The sequence below is a fragment of the Podarcis erhardii genome (assembly GCF_964252035.2).
Source record: "Podarcis erhardii genome assembly, chromosome: 13".
Lineage (NCBI taxonomy): Eukaryota > Metazoa > Chordata > Lepidosauria > Squamata > Lacertidae > Podarcis > Podarcis erhardii.
Window position 1 is genome coordinate 12,035,349 of NC_138502.1, and position 24,221 is coordinate 12,059,569.

Consider the following 24,221-nt stretch of genomic DNA (forward strand, 5'->3'; position numbering starts at 1 on the left):
CGCTGCAATGAGCGCCCCCTGCCCCACCGCGGGTCATTTTAACGTTGAGAGAGCACATCGCTTAATTTCAGTGCTTGAAATTCGGATACATGCCAGAAGGGGAAGCTATTGCTTAAGCGTGGTCTGGGCAGCTGCACTTTCCTTGGAGGAGAAAGTTTGAGAAAGTTTCTGCCTTCTACAGAGAAAGACCCGGTCCGCCGGCAACCTCTGTACCGTCGACATTGACTAGCACTGGTTCTCCGGAGTTTCAGATATGCTGAGCCGTGGGGACCTTCTGCGTGGAAAGCAGACGCTCTACCATTGAGCTAGGACCCTTCCTTTCCGAAGTCTGCATGTTGATCATCCCAATATTTGGCAGGCATTTGCAAGGTTTTGAAAAGCTTTCGCGGTGGTTGTGGTGCATGTAGTGTCTCTTAATGCAAAAGAAGAAGTAAAAAAGTGCTTTGGGGGCAGAATAAGAGCAGCAGACCTGATTCACCTCCCACGAAAAGAGGGCACAAATTTGCACCTGGTAGCTAGACAGCATCTTAAAAAGGAAAGGCATCACCTTGCCAACAAAGGTCTGTATAGTTAAAGCTATGGTTTTCCCAGTAGTGATGTATGGAAGTGAGAGCTGGACCATAAAGAAGGCTGATCACCGAAGAATTCATCCTTTTGAATTATGGTGCTGGAGGAGACTCTTGAGAGTCCCATAGACTGCAAGAAGATCAAACCTATCCATTCTTATGGAAATCAGCCCTGAGTGCTCACTGGAAGGACAGATCCTGAAGCTGAGGCTCCAATACTTTGGCCACCTCATGAGAAGAGAAGACTCCCTGGAAAAGACCCTGATGTTGGGAAAGATGGAGGGCACAAGGAGAAGGGGATGACAGAGGACGAGATGGTTGGACAGTGTTCTCGAATCTACCAGCATGAGTCTGACAAAACTGCGGGAGGCAGTGGAAGACAGGAGTGCCTGGCGTGCTCTGGTCCATGGGGTCACGAAGAGTCGGACATGACTAAACAACAGCAACAACAGCTTATATGTATAGGTACAAATTTGGCGTGGTGGTGGTGGAATTCAAAAGGAAATACTGTACATCCTTTCGTCCTGGGAAGTTGCCAGGTGTCTTCTGTGCCTGCTTTGGCTATGCAAGCATGTAGGGTTGGAAAAGCACAAGGCTCATTGGTTTTTGGTTTTTTGGCAGAGTGCTTTTGCACATAGTACTTTGCAATTGTATATCTAACTTTGTGTGATAGTGTGGCCTGTTGTGGGAGTTGCTATCCAGGGAGGAGGGGCGAGGGGAAATTAGGCTCTTCAGATGCTGCTGGACTCCAGCTCCCATCAGCCAGTATGACCTACAATCAGGGATGATGGAAGTTGGAGTCCAACACAATCTGGAGTCCCGCTGATTCCTTGCCCCTGCTTTAACAGTTAAAAAGAAGGAAATTCTAGCATCGTGTAGCCCAATGAAGTGCCCCCACAAAAGGTGCTGGACTCAGCCAGCATGGCCAACAGCTGATGGCACGATTGTGACTAAAGTTGTATCATCCTGTGCAAGAGAGAAGGAAGCTGCAGTAACCTCTCCAAATTCTCTCAAATGCACAAAGGAGCGGAGAGTGTGTTCCTATTGACCTCTTTCCCCCATGTGGCCATCCTAGAGGCTGAGCGGACTGAGAGCCATCTAGAATTAAAGGAGCATGCCAGGAAATAGAGATGCACAAGAAAGAGTTTATTAACATCACACTGTACCTGCAGAGATATTGTACACTCACATACACGAAAAGTGTAAGGGAAAGAGGCAGAGAATAGAAGCAGCTCCTCAGAGATGGCACTGGAAACAGGATGAACAGGAGGAGCTGGTCTTTGGCTTTGGGGAAGGAGGGAGAGTAATGGCATCAGAGAGACACATCCACCAAGCCAGCCAATCTCTTGTGGCCGGGTCCAGTTCCATCCCGGCAGGCGCAGTCGGGCGATACAGTCTTCCCTACAGTTCATGCTTGCAGATGTAGGCGTTGAGTTTCCTGCAGGGGGCATCGTTCCACTGTTTAAAGTCTAGGAGGCAGAAGATAAGGCTCAAGTTAGCCCTTTGGTTTGGCGGTTCTGTAGCTTGAACTGAAGAGACCTGCAGGATGTTGCCAACTTCCAATTAAATCTCAGGTTTCACGTGAGCTTCAAGTTCCCACGATTAATATTTTTAAGGGGGAAAGCAAATAGAACTGATTCTAATGTTCAAACGTGTGAAGGCAAATAAAACGAAGGAGTAAAGTTTCAGTTTGTTTTCTGATCTGTATATTTCTTCCCCGAGAGTTTTCCACATCTGAGGCTAGATAATTGTGCTCAAGAGCACTCTAGGAGAAGGGTAGCTAACCTTGTGACCTCGGGATTTTTTTGTACAATGACACTCATCATCCCTGACCCCTAGCCATGTGGACCAGAGCAGATGGGAGTTGTAAGTGCACATCTGAAGGGTGTCATGCTGGCCACCCTGACTTTGGGAAAAAAAGGAGAGCATGCCCTCTCTGTGGTCTGGGTGTTATTTGTAGACTCTGTGCTCACACGGCGCATTCAAAGCACATCCCCCTGAAGAATTTTTGGAACTATAGTTTGTTAAGGGTGCAAGGAACTGTAACTCTGTGAGGGGGAAACTACAGTGCTCAGAATTATGTGAGGGAAAGAATGTGTTTCAAATCTGGCTTAAAGGTATAGTGTGTATACAGCTGCAAGCTATGGTATTCACAGGCAACTAAATTGCATAGATCAGCTCTAGCTCTCCATCTCATGATATATTCAGAACCTGGCCAGCCATTGTGTCCCTAAATCAGGATTGGTGGACCTTTTCCAGCCTGAGGGTTGCATATCTATCTGGACAATTTCCTGAGAGCCACCTGCCATTGATGGGCGGGGCCAGAGGCAAAAGTGGGTGGAGCAGTGAATGTTAATTTTACCCTTGTCCAATAAGCTGGTTTCTACACACACACACACACACACACACACACACACACTCACCTCCCTCTGCCTGCTCTATCCAGACAAGCCAGAGTTCAAGGACACAGTCCAGCCAGGCACAAACACAAAGCAAGGGCATGGAGCAGAGTCAGGGAGGGTAGTCATGGCCAGGGGAGAGAGGATATGGCTGGGAAGAATTCCAAGGGCCAGAAAAGTGGCATATTTGGCCCCCCAGATTTCCTATCCTTGAGTTTTCCTATCCTTGTCCTAAAATGCCCTTGTCGTTTCTCAGACCTTGACTGAGTTTTCCTATCCTTGTCCTAAAATGCCCTTGTCGTTTCTCAGACACTGAGAATGACTTGCTTACCTGTGGTTCGTCTCAGCTCCACACAGTACTCGGCTTTGCGGTAGTTGTCTGGCTGGTGGTTCATCCAGGCCTTGTAGTTGTAGGTGGATTCGTCAGCCCACCTCCATTTCCTGGTCTGCAGAAAAGAGACAGAACACATCATGTGATGGAAGGGGCCAGGTAGAGAAACTGGATGAAGCCAACTTGCTGGAGAGTTTTCCCCATGGGGATCTGTTAGCAGCAGAGGAGGACTCTCGTGGAAAACAGTGGAGAAGCAGCAGCATGAGGGAATAAATTTGGGAGATTGTTTAGGTAAGAGTGGAACGGGATTGCCATGGAGCCACTGCTCCGTCAAACAGGAATGGAGCGCCATTCTACTTGATCTGCATGAAAGAGACGGAACAGATCATGTGGTTAAAGGAAGTGGGAGGAGCCCAGCACAAAGGCTGAGCTGGAGAGTTCTGGCCAGCGGGCAGCTAATGCAAGCTACGATGGAGGAGAAGAGAAGGACTCCTGTGGAAAATAACAAAATGGTGTATTTGAATGTAAGACGAGCCTGCTGGATCAGACCAATGGCCTATTGTAGCCTGGCATCCAGTTCTTACAGCGGCCAACCAGATGCCTGAGGGACCCCTGCAAGCAATTAATCCAGAATGAGGCAGCTAGACTGGTGACTGGGAGTGGCTGCCGAGACCATATAACACCGGTCCTGAAAGATCTTCATTGGCTCCCAGTATGTTTCTGATCACAATTCAAAGTGTTGGTGCTGCCCTTTAAAGCCCCAAATGGCCTCGGTCCTGTATACCTGAAGGAGCATCTCCACCCCCATCATCCAGCCCATACACTGAGGTCCAGCACCGAGGGCCTTCTAGTGGTTCCTTTGCTGCGAGAAGCCAAGTTACGGGGAACCAGGCAGTGGGCCTTCTTGGTAGTGGTGCCTGCCCTGTGGAATGCCCTCCCAGAAGATGTCAAGACAATGAACAACTATTTTACTTTTAAAAGACATCTGAAGGCGGCCCTGTTTAGGGAGGTTTTTAATGTCTGATGTTGTATTGTTTTTAATATTCAGTTGGAAGCTGCTCAGAGTGGCTTGGGAAACCCAGTCAGATGGGTGGGGTATAAATAATAAATTGTTATTGTTATTGTTATTGTTATTGTTATTGTTATTGTTATTGTTATTGTTATTGTTATTGTTATTGTTATTGTTATTGTTATTGTTATTGTTATTGTTATTGTTATTATTAGCAGGACCTGAGGGCAACAGCACACACCGTCCTGAAGTTTCCGGCATCTGGCATTCAGAAGAATTACTACCCCAGACTGGAGGCAGAGGATGGCCGTCAAAAGCCTTATCCTCCAGGAATTTGTCCAATTTGGGATTCTGCCTGGGAGGATATTGGAATAAAATTGGAGTAGCAATGCTAAGGAATCCCCACTCAGGGCTGACATGGACCAGGAATGGAGCACATGGGAGAAGCTCACCTGACGGACATCGTGGAGCCCAATCCAGACGTCGCTTATTTCTTGCTGGTAAGTGGAGATGTGCTCAGCCACCAGGAGTGTCTCTGCTTTGGTGAGGACAGAGGCAAGATGGGCTCCACGGCCATAGCTCTGGCACTCAATCTGAGGATAGAGAAGAAAAGAGAGATGTAATATCCTATCTTGTCCTACCATATCAGCAGGGCTGGTGCAGCTGTCAACCGTCCCTTATTTGGCGGGAAACTCCCAGCGCTGTGTCCCGCTGCTGTCCCGGATTGATGATGTCCCTTAAATTTCCCAGGTTTCATGCTTGCCCGGCTCGGGAGGGAAGCAGCAGCTGGGGGTCCTCCGCCTCGAGAGAGCGAGAGAGAGAGTGCACACGAGCTGCCGTGTCTCCGTCTCTCTCTTTCCCCCCTCGGGGCGCATTGCGAAAGACGGGTGAGGCTTCTGCCGCGCTGCCAGGGGAATCCGGAGGTGGCGGCCTGAGGGAGGAGGAAGAGGAGGGGATGGGGAGGGACGCAGAAGGGCAGTGCTTCAGCGGCCGCGGCAGCGCCGCAACCGCTTCATGCCAGGCTCGCGGGCGGTGTGGGCGAGAGTCTCTCTCCCTCCCTCTCGGGTGGGAAAGGGCCGGTGGAACTCATAAGCTAAGCAAAATCCCTTATTTTGGCTGCTGATCCCTTATTTTCAAATCTGTAAGTTGACAGCTATGAATCCACCCACACTGGAATTTAAATTTTGTGGGGGTTTTTTTAAAGTCACTTAACACCCACCCTCTAATTTGAGGGATACGTCTAAGAAGCACAAGTCTTGATGGTGAGTTTTAAGGTAAATTGTTACTTATCAGCTTGTAATATTCAATGTTTTTATAGTAGCAGGTAGAGATGGGAGAGAAATTCAGGTCAGTACTCATTTTGAGGTGAGAGAAGGAGAAAAGAAAACTCCCCCTCTGATCATATCTAACCAGCTGGATTGGTGCAGGAGCAAAACTTTCCAAATCATGAGTTCTGCTTTGTACAAGTTTCAATCATTCTCAAATTTTGCTTTCAAAATTGTAGGGATGTAACTGGTTGGGTGTCAAATGCTCCTTACCTCAGCCTCCTGCCACGTCAGTTTGGCATCAAAGTATGCATAGCAGTTGCCCTGGTTTTGCAGCCACTCCCTGGCGCAGGTGTCAGCCTCAGCTGCATGGAGAGAGAGGCAGAAACGGTGTTGGTGTTGGGCAGATAGATTGCTTAGAAGTTAGCAGGGTGGATGAAAATCAATGGTTTTTAAAATAAAAAAATGAATTTTTAAAATTTAAATCGGTTTTTTAAAATTTAAATTGGATTTTTAAAACAAAATGCTTTTGGTGGAAAAATCTTTCTAAAGATAGTTTTCTATTTAAGTTACATTATACTCCAAAGGCTATTCATCAGTAAATAAGGATTTGTTTTAAGGTTTTCATGTGTGCTAAAACTTAGTCTACCTTTTTAAAAAATTGTTTAACCACCTCAGTTAACAAACATGGATACATATTAGATTAGATTAGATCTTAGATTAGATTAGATAAATTTATTGTCATTGTCCGTATATACACAGTATACACAACAACGAAAACCAAACACCCAAGACCGGATTCACATACACATACACATACACATACACATACACATACACATACACATACACATAGCATATATACATATGCTATAATGTTATTGTTTTAGTTAAATAAATTGCTTAACTTGTTATTAAGGAAATGAGTATTTTTCTCCTTCCAATAAAGTACAGCAGAAAGGTTGTCCAAATATAAACAGTTAATTATTAAGCCTCACAATAATTTCATAATTATCTGTCTATGTATTTCTAATAGTATAACCTAATCAGTAATTTTTGATACAACTGTAAAAACTACTCTGAAAATTTATTATTCCAAAAATGAAACCTTCATCTGCTTGTCAATATTAAGATTATACCAGCAAGAATGAGTCTTTCTGTAAAAAAGAAAGATTTAAATCAAGTCTTACTGACTAGTGATTTAAATCATGATTTAAATCGATTTGATTTAAATCAAATCCACCCTGGAAGTTAGGGGAGAATGTTCCCTGTAAGGAAGAAAACCCTACCTCATCCCTAGATGACAGGTGGCATAGACTTGCTCCACAGAACTGTTTATGGAAGGGTATTCCAGGGGTAGGGGAATATCAGGCCTGGGGCCAAAAATGCCCCTCCAAGCTTCTCTATCTGGTCCTTGGAACTCTCCCTAGGCCACACCCCCTCTCACAGGCCACACCCCTTATTGGCTCTGTTTTACACCCTAAACGTTTTTGCTTGACAGCCCCTGAACTTTGATATTGCATCTCACTTGACTTTTGCTGATATACCACCAGTCCTCTCAGGAGCTTGACATGCCTCTCTCAACTACACAAGGATCATGCAAGGCAGGTTAGGTTGAGAGATAGTGTCCATCCCAAGGCTGAGCTTAATGGCTGCATGAGGATTTGAAACTGGGTTTCCCCAGCCCTAGTCCAACACTTTCTAGCCTACCCCAACCTGGTGTCCTCCACATCATTGGACTCCTGACTCCCATCAGCCCCACCAAGTGTGGTCAGCACTCAGGACTAAAGAACATTATAGTCCAACAACACCAACTAAATCAAAGAGACCCACTAATGTTAAGGACTGAATGAGCCTGATGGAGATTTTGGGTTAGCCTTATCTCCAATATCTTTTGGAAAGACTAAAAAGTTCTGGTGATAGGTATTCAGTCAAGTCCGTTTCTTAACTGGTCATGCAATGTCAGTATTTGTTAAGGGGAACTCACCTCCCAGGAAAGGATTTGCGACCAGGATGCCCAGGAGGCAAAGGCTGAAGTAGGTGAAGAGTCCCATCTTCTGGTTGACCTTTGAGAGTGGAAACAACAGTAAGTTTGAAACCTTCTATATGCAACTAACGCTGAGCTACAGCCCTTGCTGCTACAACTTCCTGCAAGAACCTCCTCCATGAACCCATCATCTCATCTCAAAGTCTTTGAAAGTTCCCCATAGTCTAGATCTGCGGTGGGAATCCTGTGGCCCAGGTTTGATCACATTTTACCCACAAAGCTGAGTAGGAAGAGGAGGGAGAGCTGGGGTGGCAGAGAAAGAGATGGGGAATGCTGCAACCCCCACCCACTTTTGACTCCAGCTTTTGACTGCCACCAGATGTTTCCCCTGAATGACTTTCTCTATGCATCAACAACCCTTCAAAGGTAGTAGTAGTAGTAGTAGTAGTAATTTATTTATTTATACCCAGCCCTCCCCAGCTCAGGGCGGCTAACACCAGGTATTGATTGAAATCAAATAGGAGTTCCATCACAGAAGGAGAAAGGGAAAAGGAAAGAGGGAAAGGGAATCAAGTTGATTCCAAGCCAAAGGCCAGGCGGAACAACTCTGTCTTGCAGGCCCTGCGGAAAGAAATCAGATCCTGCAGGGCCCTGGTCTCATGAGACAGAGCGTTCCACCAGGCCGGAGCCAGTGTTGAGAAGGCCCTGGCTCTGGTTGAGGTTATTCTGACTTCCTTAGGGCCCGGGACCTCTAGGGTGTTACTATTTATGGACCTTAAGGTCCTCTGTGGGGCATACCGGGAGAGACGGTCCCGTAGGTACGAGGGTCCTAGGCTGTAAGCACATCTGTACCCTTGATCTGCTGCCTGCAGGGACCCTTTCATCAAGACTTGGGGATCATCTCCCCAGCCACTCACCTTGTGTTGCTGTTTCCCTGCGTAGACAGATGTGGTCAAAGCTGAGCCGGGTTTCTCTCTGATGGTCTCACCTTTCCTCGACAGCTGTTATATAGGCCATTGGCAGAGATGGTGTAATACCAAGGTGAGATAATTGCTTTGAGGAAGTCCTGGCCCAGAGTATCCAGTTTTGCATAACTGAAGACTGAACTTGTGGAAAGCGGCTTTTATCGCTGTTCATCAGCACTGCAGAAAGGACATTGTGCATTTAATTATTATTTTTTTAGATGGGGCAATGTGTATTGAAAAATGTCTGGCCTTTTCAATCTGTACCCAAATTGGATGGGGAAAGAACATTCAATATCAACCATGAAAACCTTTTCTTAAGCTTTACATCCCAGGTAGCTGACTGGTCCGTCTTCCATGAAAGTGATAATAATAAAATAAAATCCCTGCATGTTGCATGTAGAAGGTCTTCACATCAAGGGAAAAGAAATTAGTCTGTTCTGTAGCCTGACATGTTATTTTTCAATCTGAAGTGTTCTCTCTCTCTCCCTTCACCCCAGTTTGATATTCAATTCATTTATTGCTCACATTTTCTCAAGGGAACTCAAGGTAGCATACAGCAATTTTTGCAGGTATTTATTCCATCTCTGCAGGGACCACACCCAGACTACTTCAACAAGCAAGGTGGCTGCATTATGGACCTACAGACTATGCACTGACCAGCATTCAATTGCAAATTTATTTATTTACATTGCTCCTCTGACTTTATTCTGCCATGGAACCCAATGTGCATTGCATGTGATTTTTAGGTGGTCACCCATCCACTCACTGTCCGAACTGAGACCTGCTTAGATTCAGCAAAGTGGTAACCTCATGTGCCTTTGGGAAGGGAAGGTAACATCTTCTATGCCATGCACTTGCATGTTAGCGAAAGTTTTTAAAGGGTATATGTTGCCCCCAATTCGCAACAAAAGACTGGGGTGGGGGTAAGCAGAAGGGGGCTGGTCTCCTTACTTTTTGTGACAGCTCCTCATTATTATTTGTATTTCTTTTTTAATATCATTTTTATTGGTTTTACCAATACAGAGTACAAATAAACACAAACTAGTAAAAATATATCTGTATAAGGAGATTCTCCGAATCTTGAGACTTCCTCCCATCCCCTCCATGGAATTTTATTTTAAACATCTACAACTGCATATTCATCCCTACTCCAATTTTTATATCAAACCTTATTGTCCATAGTGTTTTTTCCTCTACAAGTGAATCAAAATCCTGCTCTTGTTTCCATCTGCTTACAATGATCTCCTAAGTAACTTATAATTTTTCCCCATTCTTTTATAGTTTTTATCCTCTTGGTTTCTGAGTTTTCCGATCAGCTTTGCCTTCTTGGTACAGTGGTGCCCCGCAAGACGAATGCCTCGCAAGACGGAAAACCCGCTAGACGAAAGGGTTTTCCATTTTGGAGGTGCTTCGCAAAACAAATTTCCTATGGGCTTGCTTTGCAAGACGAAAATGTCTTGCGAGTTCCTGCGGGGTTTTTTTCCTCCCCCCCCTTTTTCTAAGCCGCTAAGCCGCTTATCTGCTTATCCGCTAAGCCACTAAAAGCTGCTAAAAGCCGCTAAAAGCGCTAATAGTGCTAATCCGCTAAGCCGTCAATGGGCTTGCTTCGTAAAACGAAAAAACCGCTAGATGAAGAGACTCGCGGAATGGATTAATTTCGTCTTGCGAGGCACCACTGTATAGTCCATCAGTTTGGTTTGCCATTTCTCTCTGGTAGGGACTTTGTCTTCTTTCCAGCTCTGGGCTAATAATATCTGGGTGGCTGTTGTTCCATACATAAAGAGTATCTTCTGCTCCTTTGGTATGTCGGTACCTGTAATTCCTAATAAAAATGCTTTTGGTTTCTTAACAAAGATTATTTTAAGCATCTTTTCATTTCATTATATACCATATCCCAGAAAGCTTTTATTACCTTACAAGTCCACCACATATGATAAAAGGTACCTTCTTTTTCTTTACATTTCCAGCAGATATTTGAATTTGTCTTATACATTTTTTGCTAGCTTTGTAGGAGTCAAATACCACCGATACATCATTTTTATATAATTTTCTTTCAATGTACAACATGCCGTAAATTTCAAATCTGATTTCCAAAACCTTTCCCAATCTGCCATCTGGATATTATGTCCCAAGTCCTTTGCCCAGTGTATCATTACCGACTTGACCTTTTCATCTTTTGTGTGCCACTCTAAAAGCAAGCTTTACATTTTAGATAGTACTTTAACCTTAAAGGTAAAGGTAAAGGGACCCCTGACCATTAGGTCCAGTTGTGACCGACTCTGGGGTTGTGGCGCTCATCTCACTCTATAGGCTGAGGAAGCCGGCGTACACCTTCCGTGTCATGTGGCCAGCAGGACTAAGCCAGAACCAGAACCAGAGCAGCACACGGAAACACCGTTTACCTTCCTGCCGGAGCAGTACCTATTTATGTACTTGCACTTTGACTTGCTTTCGAACTTCTAGGTTGGCAGGAGCAGAGACCGAGCAACGGGAGCTCACCCCGTCACGGGAATTCGAACTGCTGACCTTCTGATCAGCAAATCCTAGGCTTTGTTTTAACCCACAGTGCCATCCGCGTCCCTTTAACTTTATTTTCTAACAAATCTTTTTGAAAAATTGAAATACCAGTAAAAATATTGATATTTCACAACCAAAACCTTTCTTTTTATCTATCCCAATTAAACAATATGTTTAAGATGAAAGGTTTTAGTTGTGAAATATCAAGATTTTTATTTGTATTTCATTTTTTTCCAAGGCTACAGCAGAGCATGGTTTGGATAAAACTTAGACGGTCAGAAGGTGGAGCTAGGAGATTTTCTTAAGAGGTTCTCTACCTTTCCCCTCTGCTGCCAGAAAAAAACAGCAAAATAGGGACAAAATATGGGCAGTGATTTAGAAAGGAGCCAGAAAACAGGGGCTGTCCTGAAAAAAAAAAGGGGGACAGGAGGACATGGTGATATTTCCGCTTTCTAAGATGGCATCTGAAAGCTGTGTTTACCTGAACAGGATTTGAAGAGCATTAGGTCATTGTAACTACGCACTTAATGTTTTAAATGTCACACATCAGGCACTTGTAGCGATGATTCCTTGATGCTGCTCTTCTTAGGAAGAGCTCAAGGACATGCACACGTGTCTCTTGTATCATCTGCTCCTCCAGGCAGCGTATTGGGTCAGAGCTGCTTAATGTCAACAGAAGAATGGTGCCACCTGGCTGCAGAACCATTAATTATATTATTAGAGTGTACACAACCGCCCCGTAAGGGAGGCAAGATAGATAGACAATTTATTACAGTCAAAGACCAGCTCACGTAACACAATAAAAACAGCGTTCATAAAGATAAAATATACAATCGGAGCAGATTGCAGCAATAGCTCATGAGTTAAAATTGAGATATATACATACCCCGTACAACAGAGATTTGGGCCACCATAAAAAAATCGACCCTGAGGCACCCAAAAGGGCGACTTCAGCATTTCCCTAGTCGTACCTCGGGTTACATACGCTTCAGGTTACAGACTCCGATAACCCAGAAATAGTGCTTGAGGTTAATAACTTTGCTTCAGGATGAGAACAGAAATTGCGCCGTGGTGGCACGGCGGCAGCGGGAGGCCCCATTAGCTAAAGTGGTGCTTCAGGTTAAGAACAGTTTCAGGTTAAGTACGGACCTCCGGAATGAATTAAGTACTTAACCCGGGGTACCACTGTAAGCTATTTTATTCTAGAGGATGATCTGTGCCTACAAATCTGGGCGCAGAATCTGGCTACCAGCCAGGTCGTCTTGTGATCTTTGCCTAAGAGGAGAGAATTAAGTTTAGACTGAAAGATCGGCGAGCCTTTCAGCAAAGGATCAATGGTGTCTCTATGGATCTCAACATAAAAAGAATCTCTAAAAAATATATGTTCGGGGCTTCCTAATGGGCAGGTGTAAAGTCTCTGTGCATACGAGACTCTTCTATAAGAGCCTTCCAGAACCGGTGAGGGCAAGGCTGAGCTTCTAGCTAGAGTGAAAGCCCTTCTTGCATTTCTGGATGTGAGGAAATAGAGATATGTTGCTAGAGCAGCTAGGCATCTCCCGTTTTCTATGATTTTATAATCAGGGACCCTTGTACAATCCTGTGGGAGGCCAGATCCTGATCCCTTTGCGTGGCCTTTCTGGAGCAAACTTGCCTCGGGGGCTGGTATAACATAGTAGCAAAACGTGAGCCACATTTCTTTCCAGGTAACCTTCTAAGGGCCACATGGCAGTGGTGGGTAGGGGCATAGGCAATAAGGACTGCGAACAAGTGTTTTGATGGTTGATTAAGAATATGGTTCCTCTTCCTCTTCAGAAGGAAATAGATTCAAAATTCTCTCCCCCCCTTCAATATGCTTTTCCCCATCAAAATGAAGGAGAGGTTGATGCCCTTTCTGCAATGCTCAAGGCTAGTGAAACAAATGACATTCCACTGATTTGGCCTTAAATTATGCAAAACTGAAGGCATTGGACCAGGATTTCCTTGCAGCATCTTGCTCATCTTGGTATTGCACCACCTCTGTCTGGGGTCTATATAACAGCTGCCCAGACTAGGTGAGACCATCAGAGAGGCACCTGGCTCAGCTGACAACCACACTTGTCTACCTAGGAGAACAGCATCACAAGGTAAGTTCTGGGGAGGTGATCCATAAGTCTTTGTGAGTGAGTTCCTGCAGAGTGTAGAGCAAAATGTTTTCAAAATCTCTGAGATATGGTGGTGGACTCTTCGGTGAGGACTTCTGTCTCAGAAGGTGGTGGGCGAGATCTCCTTGGCTATAGGTTTTTGACCAAAGGCTGGATAACCACCCACCAGGGATGATGTTGTAGTGGATCTTATGCCTCTGCAAGGTGTTCAATTAGATGACCTTGGAGGTCCCTTCCAGCTCTATGACTTATGGGAAACGTGGCAGGAAGTCTCAAATGATTTTTTTATGTCCCAGCCAGTAAGGAAAGCATTGATGAACTTAGAAATTAGTATAGTATAGTATAGTATAGTATAGTATAGTATAGTATAGTATAGTATTCACTAAATGCACCTTTTGAACATACTCTTCTTCCTCCCATCTCTACTTCCTCCCATCTCAAAGGTCAACCAGAAGATGGGACTCTTCACGTATTTCAGCCTATGCCTTCTGGGCATCCTGGTCTCCAACCCTTTCCTGGGAGGTGAGTTTCCTTTGCAAATACTGATATTATATGACCAGTTAAGAAGTGGACTTGGGTGAAAAGCAACTTTCTTCAAATGCCTTTAGTTGGCCAATTCAGTCTTTCAGAAAGATATCAGAAACCTTAGTCACAATTGAGCAGAATTTCAGACAAATGTACTGTACTTTACCCCAGTATATGCATTTTTGATACATGTTACTCAACTGCAGAACTGCACTGAAAAATTCAGAAGAATGCAAATTTCAAAGGATGACTGAATTTTGGTTTGCACGTTGGTTGAGAAAATGTTAATCGGGTGGATTCGCTTTTAAATGCAAACCTGGTTGAATTTCTCCCTCGTCTCTATTTGCAGTAGATGAGCAAAGTTTTCAGGCTCCAATTCTTTAACAATCCTAGTCACTTAAAGCTTCCCTCCCAGCCCGGAATTAGGTGGTTGAAAAAGAACATTTTTGGGGAAAGCCAGAAGCGAAAGAGCTTGTGAGCTAGGGACTGATCTCAAACAGGTGCACTGATCATATGTTCAGAGGCAACCTGTCTATGCCACCTGTGGCGTAGCTCAAGCCGGCTTTTCTTTCTTTAATACTGTGGTGGCTGCTGCTTATTGGGATTGGCAGAAGGGAGGTGGAGTCAGAGGTAATGGTACATCCAGAGCCAATGAGAGGCAGAGACAAGGGATGCTAGTTTTGCCTCCATCCTCCTTCCTGCTGAGCTCTACAAGGGGCAACTCTGAGACCAGGGAGGAGGAAGCTGTCTGCCAGCGCCACCTACTGGACTGGGTGTAAGAGGGCAGGCAGGTGGGGGCTGGCGAAGGGCAGACTGAGGTTGGGAGGGCAGTGCCCTAATGGACCAGCCTCTACTGCTTTAAAGCAAAAATGCTTTGGAATATCTGCTGACTATTTTGTGCTTCTTTCCTTTCTACCCCCTTGTCTCCATGCAGCTGAGGCCGACACCTGTGCCAGGGAGTGGCTGCAAAACCAGGGCAACTGCTATGCATATTTTGACAATAAGTTGAGCTGGCACGAGGCTGAGGTAAGAAGTGTTTCTCAGCCACCCAGATGTGATATATATAAGCTGTATAAGTCAGCTTCCCAGTTCCCATTTCAGGAGTTTGGCTGGAACAAGGGATGAGGAAGAAATTTAGGCCCTGTCTGCTCTATACTTTGAAATAGCCATGGGTTCACCAAATATTCATGGCAAGCATAGTTTGCGTTGTTAGGATACTCTATTCCCACCACAGATATGTAATTTTCAGAATGGTTTATCAGTCAATCCATATCTGGTTATTCTTTTTTTGTGTGGAAATAATTTTTATTTGATTTTATTAGTATACGAATATAACAATACAACTACCCACATCCATATTTATAGATTCCTTCGAATCTCTGGGCTTCCCACCTTCCCCTTGTCAACCCTTTCAACTGCCTGTTATTCAGTAGTCCGTATTTTATATCACTCCATTGTCTCCATAGTATTTGCTACATTACAAGTGTTATTGGAATCCTGCTAATATTTTCATCTGCTTACAGTGGTTTCCCAGATAAATTATAATTCCCCCCCACTCTGTTAAAGTTTTGGTCTTCTTGGTTCCTGAGCTTTCAGGTCAATTTTGCCAAGAAGACCACCTCTGGCAATTCTTGTTCTATGAGGGAAATAGAGGTCTCCTAACAACTCTCAGACCCTTACCTGCCAGGAAGCTACTTGAGTGGCTCTCCCCCATTGGGTGAGCCACATCTGACTAATCCTGTTGATGGGATATGATAACTGGGGAAGAAACCACCACTCTTTCCTTCTCCATGTTTAGATTGAGTGCCAGAGCTATGGCCGTGGGGCCCACCTCGCCTCTGTTCTCACAAGGGCAGAGACACTCTTGGTGGCCGAGCACATCTCCACTTACCAGCAAGAAATAAGCGACGTCTGGATCGGGCTCCACGATGTCCGTCAGGTAAGCTTGCTCCATTCCTAGCTATCGTCACCGAGTAGCAGCTACACAGCATGGCTGGTGATGCAATGAGGTTGAGGGAACATTCTTTCATATGTGGTGGACCTGTAAAAGAGTATTGGGAAATAATTAATTGAATTTTTTTTTTTTAAATACTTTCCCCCGAAAAACCAGAGTCCTTTCTGTTGGGGATAACTCAGACTGAATTCACAGGTGTCAGAAAAGGTTATTTATGTATGCTAATACTGCGGCCCATGTTTTGTTAGCCCAAAAATGGAAAACGAGTGAGGTCCCAGCTAAAGAAGAATGACAACTTAAGCTGATGGATTATGTGCAGCTTGCAGACTTAACATGTACAGTACAATAAGAGAACAAGAAGAACATTCATTTAAAGAAGATTGGAAAATGTTTATTGAATATATGGGATGGGGAACTGTGTACACTTGAAAACGTTGGTAGCATTAAGATAAAATTCAACAGTGTAAATAAGTTTTGGTGGATGTAATAATGGAATACTGAATGGTTTAGTTTATGTAAAATATACAGGGATTTATGATATGCAAAATGAACCATGGAAAGAGAAGGGGGGAAGTCATTGATATTTTAAGGATGTTTAAATGAGTATTCTAAGTTGTATAACAAAAAATTTAATTGCATATATATATATGCATGGCCGGTGACAAGGCCTGATACAGTTGGGCATCCACCAAGGGCCCATATCCAAGTGGGAGTGGCCCATCCATAAAAGCTTCCTAAGCCTGTCCTTCCTTTTCATAACTGCAACTTGCTTGTTCACCTGCCTCTCACTCTAACCCAGGCAATATTGGTGGTTGAGGAAGAGGAGCAGTAAATGTCACTGCCTGCTTGCCCATTGGCTTTCTGCTTGGCAAAACAAGCAGGTGGCAAGTGGCAGTGGATGGGAATAGTGGTGAGGAGGAGAGGGGTCTGTGATGGATGTGGCTTTGCCCAAGGGTTCACCCAGACCAGGAGCCAGCACAGCTCCTTAGTAATGGCATCCCTTCCTTATCTCACAACTCTCCCACATGTTGCTTCTCCATTGTTTTCTATGGGTGTCTTCATCACAGCTGATAACAGCTCCCCATTGGCCAACCTATCCAGTTAATCTTGCATTGGTGTCATCCCAACAGTATCTTCCTTCTTTCTGGGCCCTTCATTGCCCGTGTCACGTGATCTGTTCTGTCTCTTTTCTGCAGACCCGGAAATGGAGGTGGGCTGATGAATCCACCTACAACTACAAGTCCTGGATGATAAACCAGCCAGACAACTACCGCAATGCTGAACAGTGTGTGGAGCTACGTCGATCCACGGGTTAGCAATCCATTCTCAGGGTCTGGAAAAGGACAAGGATGTGTGGCCAGTGTGGTTCTTAGCGAGCTGGAAAAGTCTGACAGCCACAGTTTTGAACCAGGTTCACATGTTGTATTCTTGACCCACCAGACCAAGCAATGGCAAAAACGTCTACAGTACATCAGTCAAAACTGCATATCAAAAATGGGTTTGGTAGGAGAAATTCACTGGTGAATTTTCATAACGGTTTTGACAATAATTCACTGCACAGTATGGCAAACTGAATTTAGGCATGGAAATACAGGGAAGTGAACTTAAAAGTGGAAAAATGAGAAACCAAGAAAACTGAAATTGACAGATCCTGCCATCCCTAGTTAATTGTCCTGAAATGAAAAGGATTTTAAGCAGTGGTAGCTAGTCCATCCACTGGGACTGGCAGGGTGGAAGGCAGGAAGGCGCACAGTAGACTGAGCCAGTGTCAGGAAGAGCCAACTAATTCTAGTCCCCCCACAATCCCTGTTGAGTTATGCAAAGTATTATGTACTGAGTTGAATAGGATCCAAAAGGCAGCAGTCTGATTGGTCCTAGAACAATAGGATTCAGAATGCAGCAGTCTGATTGGTCCCCAGGAGCCACCCAATCCAGCTCCAGGTGGAAGTGAATCCACAACCTGATTGGCCTACAGGTGAATCCCGGAATTAGCCAATCATGTGGGGCCCATTGTGTAAATAATGTATATAAAGCAGACATTCTGGGGGAACTTCCATTCCTCCTCACCACTATGAGCTGAATAAAGAGCATGAAATCCACTCTTGACTCCGAGTATATTTCACAAGGGCAGACTAAGGAGGATGCAGCTGACAGCCACAGCTACCCTCTGGACTGGTTGCAAGTAAGAAGCCACATCTGGGAGCTGGCTGAGGCCAGAACAAAGATAGTGGGGCGGTGCCCCATTTGCCCTAATGGACCAGCCCACACTTTTTTTTTAATAATTCAGAAAGCAGAACTAGTTTGGATTTTTTTTGGGGGGGTACTAGTTTCCTTTGTTTTGAACCCTAGAATTCTTTCTATCATGCCCCCCTAAAAATCCTTTTACAAGTATGAGGACTAGAAGCATTACTTTTCAATCATGGAAAGCCAAAATTTCTAGGTGGCTGGCAATATTCTACAAGCCACTGACCTATCTGCGCCAGAAAGATGAAGTAACACCTGCCTTGTCTTTTCTTTTTTGCATTCTAGACTTTAAGCAGTGGAACGATGCTCAGTGCAAGAAACGCAATGCCTACATCTGCAAGCACGAACTCTAGAGAAGACTGGAGTTTCCCCTTTGGGCTTGCTGGGATGTGCCTGGTTCAACAGCAGCGAGAGAGATCTGCCATTCAACACACCCTCCAACCACCTCCATTCAAAACACGCGTCTCAGAAGAATTATCTTGTGTGGGCCTCTCTCTTCTCCTGCCTTTCATTAATGGCCACAGCACAGTGCAGTCTTAATAAACTATCTACCTTATGCATAAATATCTTGGCATGTTTCTGTTATTGTAGAACGATTTCAGTCTCCTTAGGCTGCTGGGTAGAAAGGAGGGCAGCAGAGGCTCTTCTTGACCATTCATTCACCTTTGTACAGAAGGCAGAGTTTCAGTAGGTATGTCTCCGAACTCTGCATGAAATTCCAGATTTGCTATAGCTTTTCAACCAAGGGTGGGAAACCTTTTTTGATCCAAGGGCCACAGAAGAAACCTTTCTGGGGCCACAGGCCCCTTGTGGATGGTGCCAGAGGTACAAATGGGCGCCGATTCTTATCTTTGTCTGGTAGACTACATCCCAGCTATGTAAGAGTCAGATGCTTGTACATTCAGCCACTCACACCTTTAACCTTGACTTGGACAAGCAAGAGTTCAAGGACACATTCCTTCCATACCATAAAGGACTTTAAAAGGTCATAGAACATGGTGGTGAGGGGTGTGGCCTCGGGAGAGTCTTGAGGGACAGGTGGAGAGGTCTAGTGTCAATTTATTTATATATCCACAAGTAAATCTCTGCTCAAAGCAGTTCACAGAAAAACCAAAGTCTAAATACAGTGGTACCTCTGGTTATGAACTAAATTCATTCCGAAGGTCCGTTCTTAAGCTGAAACCATTCTTATCCTGAGGTGGGCTTTCACTAATGGGGCTTCCCACTGCGCACATGCCTCTGGTGCGTGATTTCTGGTTGCATCCTGGGGCAAAGTTCGCATCTAGGAGCAGCTTATTTCTGGATTAGCGGAGCTCATAACCTGAAGTGTTCGTAACCAGAGGTACCACTGTACAGTATTAGACTAACAATACCAGAAACTGCAACATAACATGAAGAAAAGAAAGCCCAACATAGCTAAACATTTAACTAAAGCATACAGCTTACTAATAGGTCAGTACAAATTGTCCATTAAGCTACTCTTTTTTCAAATCTCCTGGGGTTGGTGGATGGGGTCAAACTGGTGAAACCAACCATCCCCTGATGGCAGCCAGTTTCTCTCCCCCTCAGTTGTTCTTCTGGCAACAGCTCCCTTCTGAAGGCTCCTAGGGGTGGAATGGGGTGTGCACACAAAGCAAGGGGGGAAAGCCATCCCCTGATGACCAACACCTAAAGGGACATATCTGGCCCTAGTCCCTGCTGCTGCTTTGAATGTACAGGCATCCTGCCCTGATTTGCAGCTGGTGGTCCCCGAGATTCTCTAATATCCTTTCATTTGTATGTATCTCACAAGTAATGTTCTCGTATGATTTCCTCATATTAAAGGAGCTGCAAGTAGATTTTTTTTCTGGAGCCAAACTAACATGGAAATGAGTGCTAAACATGAGCTACATTCCATTAGTTTTCCAGAAGTGTTATTTGCATTGTGTAAATGCTCAAGTATAATGGAGAAATTAACAGTTACAGATAGGTAGCCGTGTTGGTCTGCCATAGTCAAAACAAAACAAATTCCTTCCAGTAGCACCTTAAAGACCAACTAAGTCAGTTCTTGGTATGAGCTTTCGTGTGCATGCACACTTCTTCAGATACACACAGCTAGGAGAAATTAACAGCTAGGGAAGTGAAATAAAGTGCTGTGTGAATGCAGTGCAGCTTGTAGAATAAACCCACAATCAAAAACCAGTCTGGACTCTTCAGGGGTCTATACAGACACGTCTTTTCCATAGGGCTTAGTGGTGCATTGTGCCAAGGTGCTGGTCTCTCAGGGGCGCCCCAGTGAGTGGGGGAGCTGTGTGACTTTGCTGGCGGCCTCCCCTTTCCCTGCATGCCCGCCAGCTGTGCCCCGCCAACTATATGGCTGGTGGGCGTGCAGCTTCCCTCCCAAGCCTCCGCAGGGATCACTCTCCTCCCAAGTAGATTGCTCTCCCACAGCGGCATGGGGGGGGGGGAGTTGCGCCCTCCCATGTCTGGCAGTGCGCAGCTTCGGACCCCCCACTTTCTGTGGTAATTTGGGGGTGCTGGGCGGATATTTGCACCCTGGCGCCGCATCTGCTAAAGACGGCCCTGGGTCCATAGCTCACATTTGCTTCCCGTCTGACAGAACACCAGGGGGCACCATCTCCAGGGTGGCCCTGGGAGCCCAGGCACCCACAAGCAATACCTATGGGGGTGTTAATAGTGGGAGCCCCTCCATCCTATGCTCAGGTTGTATATATGCTTAAATAAAACCATATATCTGAAAGACTCCCTTGTCTGTGCTGACCATCTTTCCAAAAGGAAGCTGAACCCTGGGAAAAGCTCAGGTACTCCTGGAGTCTCTCATCGCTTGGAGATTCGGGGAGGTTGCCCGTAATGGTATGTTTGCCTCGAAAGTTTTGCAAGTCCGAACAGTCTTAGAAACAGGATACCTTACAACCAGCCCAATACCATCACGAGCACAGGTCCTCATGAATGCACGATAAAAACTGACACCAGGAAGGGCCCCCTGTGCATATTTGTGAAGATGCTGAGAACTCAGCAGAAAAAGGGAAGACAATTTTAGCACACACTACTTCCTTCAGTGTTTTTGAGCTCATTTCTCTCTGATGGAGAAGATAACCTGAAGGGGCGGGGGTCAGAGGGCTTGAGGCTGTGGTATTTAGCCCAGTGGCATAGGATACCCAGGCTGACTGGATCTCTTCCTCTGCTACGGCTTCAGTCTCAGTACTTGTCCTGTATATTTCAGCATGTGCAGGGCAGTTTAAGCAGGTCATGTTGAAAGTTTCCGTGAGTATAACTCTCAGCTGCTCACGTCGACCTGTTCAAACCACAATCCCCAGTTGTTTGGGCCTTAGGCCAAGGGGGCACTCAGGTTGAAGGCTATTTTTAGGGACTGGGGAGCTGTTGGGGGATTGTTGTGCACGATGCCAATTTGTCTTGGTTATGTCAACACTAAGAGGAATTTCCGTCCAATCAGGGAGTGCTGCATGACATTGCTGGTGGGTTACATCAACACTTTACAGAGTGTTTCTGTCAAGCAGTGAAGTGAAATCATCTGGATTTTGATCTGTGTGAAATTCAAGCAACATTTTTGCATTGCATCGCAGATTTAATTTGAAGGGCTGCTTTTAAAAGCAAATAACAAGAGGAATAGATTGTTTGCTTTTTTGTATTCTATAAGTTGTCATTGGCAGCTGATATTAACAGTAATGGGATGTTTAGTCTTCCAGGCTTGCAGTGTAAGTCTCTTCCCATCCACAAGGTCGTAGAGAGTCTATTTTCATTGATGATCTTTTACTCAGAGATTCTTTAGTTGTGATTCCTTCATTGCAGGGGGTTGGATTGGATAACCCTTGGGGTTCCTTCCAACTCTACAATTCTGTGATTTCTCACACCATAGCAATCTTGATTGAATCAATCTCAGTTTTAAATATAAAGAAGCATTATACCCCCCCCCCCAAATACAACAACATCCCATTGACTGAGCTTGCTTAAAAAAAAAATCTTTTAAAATAGCCCCTGGCTTAACTTGTGCAATAAGCAAACTCGTCCATCATGTGCTGCCTTAACCTTTCTGCTCCAGGTTTCAGCCAGATTCCAACCAGGTCTGGATAAAAGCTGCTGAGAATGAGACAGCCTGAGCAGGACACAGCAGAGGCAGCCATCTGTTGAGGACAACCATCTTGGGAATGAAGACTTGGGTGAGTGAGGACATACTTTTGCTTGTTGATTTGTAGCATACAGGTTACAGAGTTTCCACATCTTATCTTTTTATTGGATTTGTAAGGGGCAGACATGCCAAACATTTTTCTAAAGAGTATTTTATATTCTGAGCCATGTGTACTTTCAGAGCTAAACTCTATGATAAACTAGTGTACATAACACTAAGCCATGGTTTATTTAGTTTGATTGTGATTTGTTTGAATCAGCGAACCCTGTCCAACAGACGATCTGTGGTTCGTTTTCTGTCAACAAAGCACGATGTGAAGCCATGGTTAGCTGTCGGCTTACAAACCACAGCTTGTTTTAACTATGTTTTGGTGTTATGTCCAAACACACCAGTCTCGCTTAACCATGGTTTGTTTCAGTGCTACACCCCAAAGGCAAGAGCATCTGGAAAACAAATCAAGCTTTGGAGAAGCAAGCTGTGGCATGATTCCTCATGTGTGAGATAGCTCTTGGTCTGTGGAATAAACCATAACTTAGAGCTATTCTCAGCCATAAAAACCCTTAAGTGATCATGGACCAGTCTCACATGAGCCTACATACCAGGGTTTTAGTGATGATCAGGGTGCAATTATATATGACAGCCACAGGGCCCAACCTAAGCACTGTTTGTTTTCTATAAAGCTTCCTGTTGCCTGTACCTTCCCATTTCTAAATCCTCCAACATGGGAGTAAAAGCCATTTCCCTTTTCTTTCCAGGCCCAGACCCTCCAATATAAGGAAGGTAGAAGCAAATTTGGTAGAGATTCTCAAGGAATTCAACCTCTATAAATCCTAGTATGAACAGACTTCACCTGTACTTCCCAAACTAATGTGAAAATCAAAACCTAGCTTTCACACTTCTCTTTTTTTAATGAAAAAGTTCTTTATTGAAATTCATTAATGTCATTACAGATTTGACTTCACACATACACATACATACTATATCATCTCTCTCTCTCTCTCTCTCTCTCTCTCTCTCTCTCTTCTTAAATTAGTTTAACTTAGAATGTTAATTTGACCCTCTAATTCCACTTAAATATCAGCTAAGCTAAAATCATATAATGGTACATAAAATAAAACAAAACAATAACAAACTGAAGTAAAATAAATATAGACTTCCCATCATTTCCCGATATAGTTGACATTAGAAAGTACCGTATTTTTTGCTCTATAAGACTCACTTTTTCCCTCCTAAAAAGTAAGGGGAAATGTGTATGCATCTTATGGAGCGAATGCAGGCTGCGCAGCTATCCCAGAAGCCAGAACAGCAAGAGGGATTGCTGCTTTCACTGCGCAGCGATCCCTCTTGGTGTTCTGGCTTCTGAGATTCAGATTTTTTTTTTTCTTGTTTTCCTCCTCCAAAACCTAGGTGCGTCTTGTGGTCTGGTGTGTCTTATAGAGCGAAAAATACGGTATATTAAATGTAAGGTAATAATTATAAGTACAGTGGATGCTCGGGTTGCGAACGTGATCTGTTCACAACCTGCAGTGTTTGCAACCCACAGTCTGTGCACACGCAGGTTGCGATTTGGCGCTTCTGCACATGTGCAAAGTGCGATTTAGTGCTTCTGCACACATGCGACCCCCAAAACCTGGAAGTAACCTGTTCCAGTACTTCCGGGTTTCGGTGGGTCTGTAACCCCAAAAAAGCAACCTGAAACATCTGTAACCCGAAGTCTGACTGTACATTCAAAAGCTTTCACACTTCTTAAATGTTCCGCCACAGTTCTTTTGACCCCACCCCAGTCCACCCCTGATCATTCAGGATTGTCTCCCTACACCTTTGGAGACCTGACAAACTTGGCTTTAGGAAGAAAAGTGCAAGCAGGTCTTCTTTATTACCTTTTCGTGGCAATTACAGTTCTACCCATGGCACTGCTGTGATCAAATCATGTTTGGTCCTAAACTGGACATATATACCATGTATACAACTCAGAACTCATCAGGGTGGATGTCAGGGCTGGCCCTATCATTGAGCAGAGTGAGGCATTTGCCTCAGGTGGCCAATGGCAGGGAGTGTGGTGATTGGCAGGGAGGTGCTAGAGAGCAGCCTGCCTTGTGCTTCCTAAGCTAGCTAGCTGCCCTCAGGAAGATGCTGTCCCATCACCACTGTCAAAATAAGATTCAGCTGCC

General features: G+C 44.7%; 2 protein-coding genes across 2 annotated transcripts; one reads left to right on the forward strand and one right to left on the reverse strand.

The window, feature by feature from the left end:
* Window positions 1-1,541: 1,541 nt before the first annotated feature.
* LOC309326517 (C-type lectin-like) lies at window positions 1,542-7,624 on the reverse strand (the record flags this gene model as incomplete). The annotated part of the gene is made up of 5 exons (XM_081835337.1): window positions 1,542-2,035; window positions 3,297-3,411; window positions 4,758-4,898; window positions 5,844-5,935; window positions 7,558-7,624. 5 exons carry the CDS (start codon window positions 7,622-7,624, stop codon window positions 1,968-1,970), a joined length of 483 nt encoding a protein of 160 aa, XP_081691463.1. The 3' UTR covers window positions 1,542-1,967.
* A 6,002-nt stretch (window positions 7,625-13,626) lies between these two features.
* Window positions 13,627-18,414, forward strand: LOC309326528 (C-type lectin BpLec-like). Its single transcript, XM_081835356.1, has 5 exons — window positions 13,627-13,702; window positions 14,640-14,731; window positions 15,504-15,644; window positions 16,856-16,970; window positions 18,189-18,414. Exons 1-5 carry the CDS (start codon window positions 13,636-13,638, stop codon window positions 18,254-18,256), a joined length of 483 nt encoding a protein of 160 aa, XP_081691482.1. The 5' UTR covers window positions 13,627-13,635; the 3' UTR covers window positions 18,257-18,414.
* Window positions 18,415-24,221: the final 5,807 nt, after the last annotated feature.

Coding starts and splice junctions, on each gene's coding strand:
- LOC309326528 (XM_081835356.1), top strand. CDS start 13,636: ATGGGACTCTTCACGTATTTCAGCCTATGCCTTCTGGGCATCCTGGTC. Junction 14,732..15,503: donor TGAGCTGGCACGAGGCTGAG/GTAAGAAGTGTT, acceptor CTCCATGTTTAG/ATTGAGTGCCAGAGCTATGG. Junction 15,645..16,855: donor GGCTCCACGATGTCCGTCAG/GTAAGCTTGCTC, acceptor TCTTTTCTGCAG/ACCCGGAAATGGAGGTGGGC.